The sequence below is a fragment of the Hippichthys cyanospilos genome, chromosome 8 (assembly GCF_059441005.1).
Source record: "Hippichthys cyanospilos isolate Australia breed blue-spotted pipefish chromosome 8, RoL_Hcya_1.0, whole genome shotgun sequence".
In the NCBI taxonomy this organism is placed as follows: domain Eukaryota; kingdom Metazoa; phylum Chordata; class Actinopteri; order Syngnathiformes; family Syngnathidae; genus Hippichthys; species Hippichthys cyanospilos.
Window position 1 is genome coordinate 15952036 of NC_142376.1, and position 10465 is coordinate 15962500.

The 10465-nt window shown below is 37.4% G+C and overlaps 2 protein-coding genes across 5 annotated transcripts in view; both read right to left on the reverse strand.

Annotated features, from left to right (window-relative positions):
- itga9 (integrin, alpha 9) overlaps positions 1 to 4719 on the reverse strand; it is a 48213-nt gene extending 43494 nt beyond the window's left edge. Inside the window, exons 1-3 of the mRNA XM_088421757.1 lie at positions 4327 to 4719; positions 3979 to 4106; positions 2447 to 2553 (exon numbers count right to left, since the gene is read on the reverse strand). Coding sequence (XP_088277883.1) covers positions 2447 to 2553; positions 3979 to 4106; positions 4327 to 4502 — 411 coding nt within the window. The 5' untranslated portion in view covers positions 4503 to 4719. The remainder of the gene's footprint in view (positions 1 to 2446; positions 2554 to 3978; positions 4107 to 4326) is intronic.
- A 1256-nt stretch (positions 4720 to 5975) lies between these two features.
- The window catches only part of golga4 (golgin A4), a 30097-nt gene continuing 25607 nt past the window's right edge, over positions 5976 to 10465 (reverse strand). For all 4 annotated transcript variants that reach the window (XM_088421455.1, XM_088421456.1, XM_088421454.1 and 1 more), the window contains 3 exons: positions 9077 to 9174; positions 7854 to 7940; positions 5976 to 6572 (listed from right to left, as the gene is read on the reverse strand). In XM_088421455.1, the coding sequence (XP_088277581.1) occupies positions 6555 to 6572; positions 7854 to 7940; positions 9077 to 9174 (203 nt within the window). In that variant the 3' untranslated portion in view covers positions 5976 to 6554. The remainder of the gene's footprint in view (positions 6573 to 7853; positions 7941 to 9076; positions 9175 to 10465) is intronic.

A 10465-nucleotide genomic window follows, 5' to 3' on the forward strand; every position in this document is an offset into this window, starting at 1 on the left:
AGCAATTTCCATGATATGCCCCCCGTCGGCCGAACAAGTGAGCTGGAGCCTTATCCGGCTAACTTTGGGTTATGAGATTGTATGGCCATAGCACGTACAGGCAAACGCTCATTTACACTGTACTCACAATCAAAATCACAGTTTAAAAGAGTCTCCAATGAACCTGTCACCAGAGCATATTGTCTGCCAACATCTGCCAAGCAGCCAATTCCCCCCTGATGTGTTTCAACATGACCTCAGTAGGATGGTGAGAGAAAAAAATTGTTGAAATGGTCTTTCGATCAGTTTAGCTACACATGGCCTTTGAATAGTCAGCACCTTTCTTTTATCATATACCTATCAAGAAAGACAGCTGCAACACATTACAGCCAAAGGCTGTGTAACTTCTCACTAACATTCCTGACATTGGAGTCAGGCATAATAGTTTGATGCAAATGACGGTCAAAGAGATTCCCTCGGTGTGTCTAAAAATATCTTTTTAAAGGTTGAACAAGCCCGGGAAAAATCCTGAATTCCTTTAATTTTTCGTCTCTTGAGGTGAAAGGCAGCCAGGAGGGTGTTTGAATCACTGACTATTTACTGTAAATTTGAGTGACTCACAATGATTTTAAAACTCGCTTTAACCCTGTCCTGCTTGACTGATATGATTCCCTTGCCGCCCATTACAAGAGGGGCTTTGAGGTCAATTAACACTTTACTGGGCACAGCGGCTGTTTTCGGCCAATAGTCTAAACAGGTAAAACGGTCGAAAGCGTCCATAACAGCCATTGCTTACACTCTAAAATACAAAAAATCTACATCCACAAAATCCGGCAATATCTTGCCTGTTTAGGACTTAAAAATAGAAAAATGTGTGCCTATTAAAGGCCATTTTTGCCTGTTTGGACTATCAACTGAAAGCGGGGGAAAGGGATTGAAGCCTACACAAACCTGCTTAACCCATCTTTTGCTTTTGCTTATCTGTAGTAGAAGCTGAATTATTTTCTTTTGGCAGTCCTTGCTCCCCTAATTGGAATGTTAACATCTCAGAGCAGTTACAGAGCCAATTAAGACACTTTGGGCTCTATTTTCACAACCTCCACAAATTCAGAGTGGTGTGTGGCGTATTTGTGCACAAAGACAGATTAGACCCAATTTTGGTAACTTCACTAACAAGAAGAGATGGGCGGATCTGCGAGATGGAGGCCTGCACCACTGTGGGAGGCGTTAAAGCCAACTGCAATCAAGGCCAATCAGCTCCTTTCATTGTATATGTTTTGAAAAAATAAAACACAATGATTTAGAGCAGGGGTCCCCAACTTCTTTATCACCGCAGACCGGTCAACGCTTGTGATTTTTATTTAGGGTGGGGAGGGGGCTTGAAGAAGCAGATTTCACAGACAAACAGAACAACGTTTGTCTGACAGTGTTCTCAACTGAAGCCACGCTATCCTTCCTCACTACAAAATCTCATATCAACAGTGGCGCCAAAAAAACAAAGATCAAGCCATACAAAGCACAGATCTATAAATGTAAAAGGATCAACTAAATCAGTTACAAAACATTATTTTGCGTGAGGCCCGGTGCCAGTCGATCCACGGACCGGTACCAGGTTGCGAATTTGCGGTTGGGGACCTCTGATTTAGAGGGCCTGATGTCCACTGTTCACATATTTATAAAAGAATGAAAGCAGGGCTAGACTGCCCCCCCCACCCCATAAAAAAAAAGCCTTGGCATTTTGTCTTTGACCAGGCCACTGCAATTGATTGGTTCAGTTAACTGTGCATATTGTAAATGGATGAATGAATGAATGATGAATGAATGATGAATTAATTAATTAATTTTGATCAACTTTCTACCACCAAATTATCGCAATTTTTTTACAATACATTGTCACAATAACTTTTTTAAACAATGAGCTGAATTTGAAAGAAAATATACACCAATGCGTATGTGAAATAATACTTCTCATATAAAGAATCCCGCATAAACATAAAAATGAAAATAAATATTTAAAACATCAAAAGGTGACTCTCCAAAACAGTCCTGATTTCCAAATTTTTGTGTGCAGTGTTTTTCCTCTGATATCTGTGGCACCTTTTGTTTCCAAATCAAGTCCTTGCTGACTAAAATATAGAAGTCTCACCATTAGAATACAAATTTCTCTCTTTTTCCTCTATGTGAATATCTAGTTCGGTCTCTTCATTACATGAGAACCAGTCTTACATAAAGTACGCCATATAACAAAAAGTCCCATGATGTTACTAGTTATAATTCAGTGCCACTGTATATAAATAAAAATTAATAGAACTAAAACGCCCCAGGCATGTAATAAGCAACTTATAGAAGGCAACTATTGTCTTAATGAGAGAAAATACCAAGAAGTGATGTGAAACCACATGGTGGGACTATTTTTTGAAACAATGATGTTGCTCTAATCATGTCCAGTTCTCATTAATCAACTTACCAGTACTTTGCCGTCGGCTCTGTTTTGACGTGCCAGGCTTACTCCCATCCACTCGTCATCTCTGTCCCCTTGGCACGTCTTCCCACACGACTCTCGGGGCTTATTTCCTGATGGACAATGACAACATTTTGCATACGTCACAACATCCAGACAACGAAGGTCTTGCAGGAAAAAACGTGTCCGCTATTGTCAGATTCTTGTGTCTTGTCCTGTCAGCTTGGCAAACAATATCCTGTTGCTTGAAAAACAAGCAAGTTGTTTGTTGAAATGTGGTCGCTAAGTAGCTGTACAGCTGCAAACTAAGATAATAATAAGTGCAGTGTAATCTCAAGACAAATTGGCCTAAAAAACAAAGAAAAGTAGAGGTTTAAACCACCGAATTTAAAATCACTATTGTTGACAAATATTCAGAATTGTCCAAATAGTAATCTACTTAAGAATGTTTTGCTTTTTCTTTGATGTTTTGATGTGAAGAAGGATGTCGTCTAAACAAAAAAGGTGTAATGTTAAACAAAACAGGAAATCAAATTTGTAAAGACAAATGAATGTTTGGCTGCTTGGGGAAAAAAAAAGATTAATACCATTGACCAATTAAATGTAGCATTCACAAGCTAACTTTACAAACTAGGTGCTAAAATGAAGCAAAATGGCTAATATGAGTAATAATACCACTATTTTGGACACAAATGGTACATTTGTTTTCCTTATACTTCAGCGGTATGTAAACTATCAAGAAATACTATAGGAAGAGTTGACCCTGAGAGCACCTAGGGCCAATTAATTCTAATCAATAGATTACCAGTGTAAAACAGTTTTCAAATTGAAAATGGACATCTTGAAAGTCTTTGGAGGTTTAATTGCATTGCAATAAGATGAATGCATGACACTGAATGTTTTTTTTAACACGATAAAATATATGTTCATATTGGTTTTGGTTTAATAAATCTTACCAAATGCTTATATAAATAAAAAAAAAGACGTGTTGCAATGATTTCTGTCTGCCAAACACATTTTCTCATAAATATATCAAAACTAGTTCCAAATAAAGCTAAGGGGGGTAGGTTAGTCACATTTTGACACTTTTATGTCTGAAATGCTCAAGACAATACTTCCTGTAAATCAGCATGTGTTTTTGGTGACGCACAGATTATATCAAAGCCATGCATGCACCCTGGCGTTTTCCAGCACAAGAACAGAAAAATGAAGGTGCACGGTGGGTGGTAGAAGCTCAGCTTTTTTGGCTCATAAGCACAGGAAATATTAGCCGGGGAATAAATCATGTTTATCCAGGCAAGTAGTGAGAAAACCTCTGCACACAGAAGCTTCTCGTGTCATGTGAATGTTACGAGTTATGCACTAAAGAGAAAAGACTAGTAAAGGGCTGTGTTATTCTGTTAAAATAAAACAGATGTTTGGGGGCGTTTATGTAGATTTTGGAAGGTGAGCATGTGTTTGAGGAGTTTTCATTTGAGAAAGCATGTTGTCTCAACTTAACACATGGCTGTGGCGTGGATTCTACAAGCTTGACTGACCTCTTCCCAGGTCCATCTCAGTGCAGCGGCGCTCAGGGTTGTTGTGGACTCTGCACTTGAACACAGCACCAGGAGCGTGCACAGAACTACTATACGTTGAGTTGGCCCTCGGAGCCCCTACTATGACCCTGAATACATCAGGCGAGGGAGACAATAAGAAATGGTCAAGTTAGTATAAAAAGCACCCCGTTCACCGTTCAACAGTCTTATTCAGTGGGTTAAACATGCGGTAAAAGATTAACAAAACGGTTTAATACGTGCTATTTGTCCCTCTTACTTTCACCTGAAGTTGAGCTACTGAAATGTAATTACGAAAAAAAAGCAGGAAAAGTGTCAAATGGAACTCACCAGCGCGTGTTGTCATGATAATGCTCCAGCACAGAGTAGCCAAAAAAACTAGAATTAGGTCCACGGAACACCAAAGGATGTTCCAAGTCTATATTGTAAGAGAAAACCACTGAAATACAGAGGCACACGTGCAAAATTGTTTGTAATCCCGTTTTTTGTCTGCGACGTGGAGCCATTCCCTTTCGCGTATTGTGCGTAATTACGCAGTAAATGTGTCCAAGCGGGAAGGAAAAACAACCAGGATAAGTCGCTTGTACGCGGGTCAACCAGTTATCAAAATAAAGTGAAGCTTTTTCCCGCTCTATTCTAGGACGTGTGTCGCAATGGCATGAAGAGAAGCTTCGCGGAGGAAAGTAAACAGTAGACAGAATAACGGGACGTCAGCTTCTCTCCATTCTGAGTCCATCTGATAAAGTTGCTGCGCTCTGACAGACAGTTAAACGCGGTCGTCCAACATCAAACTCACGTGAAGTAGCAGAGGCGGGCTAGGAAGTGGTCAAAGGTTTTAACAAAGTAAAAGCACATGTGTTTGATAAATGTAACGGCAGTGAGCCCGTCGCCATCCGTTTTACTTTGAAAAGGCAATGCGAGGAATAATGTGGATGGTCGGGGTTGCAAAAAACATTGATTCAAACGTGAATTTTGAAAGGTCGTGCTTTCCTTTGGCAATGCGTTGAGAGCGCATTGCCGCCCTCTAACGGTTATATATTGACAATGAGTGCAAACCCTTTCACAATACGAGAAGAGGGATTTTTCTTCATGAGATACAGCCTGTATATAACAAACAAAAATTCCTGTATAATACATGGTTGGGCACGGCAAACAGTTGATTGAACGTACCAAGTTAATCGTATTTGGAAGAAGAAATCAAAAGTTAAACGATGAAAAACGTCTTTAAAAAACAATCGTAATGTTCTATAACTAGCAGACAGACGCCTTGCCTCCATCCCTGTGGAAAACCCCACAGGAACACTAGTCAAAACAAGGCGCGAAAACAGCTTCCTGTTAGCAAGCCATAAAATGTATGTACCTTCCCAAACACTCCACAGTAAATATTAAATACTTCACCTTTACATTTGAAAGCAACATAGTGAACAAACATTTGTTGCATTACATTCAAATCAAAATTAGAGCATATATATATATATATATATATATATATATATATATATATATATATATATATATATATATATATATATATATATATATATATATATATATATATATATACACACACATACATATTAGAGAAAAAAGTGCTGGTTTATGTGGCCCATTCATTTTAACACTTTCATGCTCCACAGCATCCAGGAGAGCTCCACTCCTTCTACCCAATTAAAACTTACGGAGAAAATTCTTAACACTGTTAAGTAAGTAGATGGCTATATGCAGTATAGAGTACATATATAAGCATGCATTCCTGTTCTACTTAAGTGAAATCAGGCCAGAATAATGTGCAGGTGTTTGGGGTCTAATTCTTTTCAGCGTATGGCTGCTATAAATGTTTATGGGTTCATTTATGCCCTGCAGTAAATTTGCTCCCTGCTGTGAGTGGTTGTATTGAAAGATGAAAACCAATGCCATATTCTCTCAAGGACAACAAACTTCAGTTGATATACAAAATAGATAAGCTCAGGCAGAGAGGGTATTCCGTAAATAAGATTTAATTTGTTATACAGAAAACGTATAGCAAGTTATATAGAGCCCTATGGTACAATTTTCATTTTAATACAAATTACAGTGTCGTTTGGGTCAGGGATGGAATACAAAGCTTTGGGAAGAAATGAGTCAAGAGACGGCTAACTTAAATATGTAGTGAGGGCAGAGGTAAAGGGTCGCTTACAGGTTTGCAGAGGAAGTGAAACAGACAGTGCAGCACAAGAAAAGCTATAAATCAAATGTGTCGCCCTCGATATGTAATGACAGTACCATTTATTGCACACGCCAGTCTGTATAAAGACAAGGAATAAAACGCATACATTCTAAAGCACACAATCTCAAATAAAATGCAGATTTATGGAAGATTTGTGGTTGAATTCCCTCATACTTGTAGTGTTACTCACACATTCCAAACTATACAAAGCACACTAAAATCTCAGTGTGTAGCCACCCATACACACATACATACACAAACACGTAAGTAACGCAGAGAGAAGTTTAATCTAATCCTTGGCAGTCTTCCCCTTCAGCAGCAGCAGCAGTATGATGATTTTCATCTCAAAGCATCAGACGCTCAACCAATGCTGCAGAGAAAAAAAACATGGAGTGTCTACACAGTATTTACATTGTATTCTGTAACAACAGAAACAACAAAGCTTCACGTCTATTTGCTACAACTCTATCTCTGGGAAAAATAAATACATAAATATGACCTCTACACTCACATCTTGAACCTCTAATGTATTTTTAAAGAAATCCTCACACTCAAGGACGGCGAAAAATATATCTGATTAAATAAATAAATAAATCCTAATTTTGCACAATAAAGGTGCAATTTTCTCAAATGCTGACAGTGTGCCTTATACCGAGAGTTTTCATTGGGAGGAGGAAAAAAAAAAAAAAAACCTTAATCGCCAAGTAAATTCTTCAATTTATACATCTGTGTTTCAGTTAGAAATTATTTTTTTCAATTAAAGTTTTTATAACACCCCGTTTGAAATTTTGAAATGCTATATATGCTTCAATTTTGAAGCAATTTAGCCAAGAGTATGGGGGCATCCTATAAACGGTAACTTTAAAAAATTGAACAATATGTGCATTTTCATATCAGCCGTATTCTTACTTGCAATAACTACCATAATGCGACGAGCTAGAGGGGGGATGTCAGTTGGCTGTTAGCAGCCAGGACCTATTGCCGCTAACAGCAGCTCGCGTTAGCGGAGGTTGTTAGGGCATTATTTTCAGTAAAAGAAGCAAGCAGACTGAACCGCTGTCTGAGTTCATCCTCCTTCACACACAGTAATATTACTAAAAACCGAGAGGATCATGTAAAAGTTATGATGTCTCCAGCCTATTCAATTAAGAGTGCAGTGTTAAGAGAACATGAAAAGGTATTCCATTTGACTCATTGATTAAATGCAGTCTTTTGGCATATACACAAAATCATAAACTTGGTGAAACACTGACGCTGCTCAACTTTGAGTATTTATGGTAAATTTTACTCGAACCACATTGAGGAAAAAGGAAAAACAACTGCTTTGAGCGCATTCAACTTTAAACTGGAGAGGTGTTCACTGACCACTCACAATGAGGGAAATCTGAAACACACTTAACCTAACGCACAAAATATATAACTTACGGATATGAACGTTTACAAAAGATGAGATTTATTCTGTTTTACCATAGGGGGGCAATGTGTGAAGGGCCATGATCGTCTGCCCAATTAATCAGTGGGGACCAACATTTTATCCTGACTTGGCAGAAGAGCTGTGCTCTAATTCCTTTCTACATAACTTATTCATATCCTATGCAAATTAGTAACATCAACAGTCGAAGTAAAAAGAAAAATCTAAGAATACTCCTACCATTGCTTTGGACTCTTCCTTGTCCAAAACCTTTTGAGCCTGGTCTGGAGGAAACTTGAGCATGGACGTTATCACTTTGGCCATTGTCTGTGAGTGACACCAAAATAAAAGTTGAACACAATCAATCGTTTTATGATGTCATCAGAACATGTATATTTTTCCTTTTTTATAGCATTGTAGTAACATACTTTTACCACAATTCAACAGGACAAAATGTCCATGTGATGCCCTCAACCAATTAAAAAAAAAGGAAGATATTTCAGAAATGATTAAGTGAGAAGGAAAAAAAATCTTTACGTGCATAATCAACACCAGGCCTATCTGCCAGGGTGCATGCACTAAGCCATAAACACGGGGATAATCAAGAACAGGGTTGTTGCATAGAGAAACCCAACTGCTTCGCTAACAAAAAACAAAGGCAGTGGTTCTTTAAATGTGTGCGTCATGCAACACACATGTGCTCACAGTCTGCCTCCAGGACATCCTGCACACAAGGAAGGCTACCATGCTGCTATAAACATGGGTTCTCTGGAAACTGCTGGGAAAATCCCGCTGACTTTAGGACCATGTCAACAGCACTGTTAATTAGAGGGATCAATGGCAATTAAGATGTTGCCACATTGTGTGCAGCCTCTTGTGTCATTAGGTAATGTTCCAATAAAGTCAAAACTACATTTGTCTCCCGTACATAAAATGGAAAGTAAGATACACACTGACATTTTTTTTCCTCATGCTTTGGGTTAAAAGTAATAATGGCAGACAGACACACTTAAGCCTTTTTTTTTTATTTGTAAAGTATTGTTGTGGTCGAGTCATAAAAATGTCTTGTCAAAAGATAGTATCTTCAGTTTCTTTTTGGTAATCGAATAACCAGTTTTCACCAGGATGGGAACTTCCTTACCACAATAAATGAAACATGAGAACAAATCAAAGTTTATGAGGAAGTTTGTATCCATTCTTGGGATTTTTTTTTCCCCTAATCGCTACATTTTATAGCTTCCACGGTTGTGTTTTGTTTATTTCAATTATTTTTATTTTTTTTATAGAGCCATAAAATATAACAAACCATACTCCAGCAATGAGAAAACAAGGAAATACTTGAACTACTTCTTTAGTGGCAACAATTCATTCCAGCAATATTTTGCGGGGATGGGCTAAAATTCAGTGAACTGTATATGCACAATGATCTAAGAAGGAGAAAAACAAAAAAAGTAAAATAGTACTTTTGTTTCTCGTCCCATCATGTACTCAAACAGCACCTTCCTCAGGTACTCCATCTCAGTGGCTTCTGAGAGCGGCTCAGGTTTGTGGAGTGCAGCATCTGAAGAGAAAGTCAAGTGAATACAGTACGTGACTGAGACCAATGATCAACGACATGCCCCCAGCTGTTACAAATTAAAATTGTTCGAGACCCCCTTAGTCCCGGTTCTACCAAACTAATGGGGCCACTTTGCAGAGTGGCACAGCTTCAAATTAAACACTAAATAAAAGTGTAGACTAGTGAGTCCAAGCTCAGCATGAACAAAGATTTGATTTTTTCGCCTTAAGGCATTTAACATTAAACCTTCAAAATCAATGAATGCGCATTGTTGGCTGGGGCTGCTAACACTTTTACCACTGGCTTACAAAGACTTTACAGCAACTTTAACAACGAGTGCAGTTCACTTGACACTTGCTTGCTTTGTACCTGTTTGGAATAGTTACAGAGACAGACATGTTCCCAGGGTGTCCACAAAGACTCTTTACAATTAAAAAAAAAAACAAACAAAAAAAACAAAACAAAAATAACAAATGAAAACAAAAAAAACAATAGGCAGAACGTCAGAAGATTTCTTGTCACTGCACAGCATGAGATGTCTGTAAAACACACTGCTAAACGTGAGAAGGCCAGACGTTGTTTATCGGGTTTAAGAAAAATTGATGCATGCTCCAAACAAAGGAGTTCTTCGGCACTGTGATAAAAGCGCTGCATAAATGTTCTTTAAATAAATCTTTTTTTATGTTTTAGTTTTTTTTTTATTCTTAAAACCCTTCGTACAGGTTTTATATAAAATTTGATTCATTAGAGTTAAAAAAAACAGTCATGAATTGATTATTAAAAAAATATTTTTTTGATAAAAGTGTACAATTAATTCTGTAATTGGCTGAATAAAACTAAGAGCAGAAACCCTTAAACTAATCCACCAAAAAAATAAATAAAAACTTGTGAAAAACAGTATGGCTGAGCAGGCAATTAAAGGGTTCATTATGGTATTACATATTCTTTGTATTGAATGCATGATTTAAAAAAAAAATTCAATCATATCAGCAGTGGTAGTGAGAAAGGACTCTTAAGGTAGAATATTAAACATGATGTTACAATAGTTTAATTTTTTTTAAGTTCAGTTATTTTTTTTAAGCTGATGACAATTTTTGGCAGAAAAAAATAATACTACCGATTAATTATCTGATTAATTCTAAAAATTACAATGAATAAACAAGATTTTGGGTGCCATATTTAACACATGTATGCTTAATTTATGTTGCACTATTTTTTACACACTTTTTAAATCTAAAAACTGTGACTTCATCAGCAAATTTCACTAAATACACTTAATTATACAAGATTATCG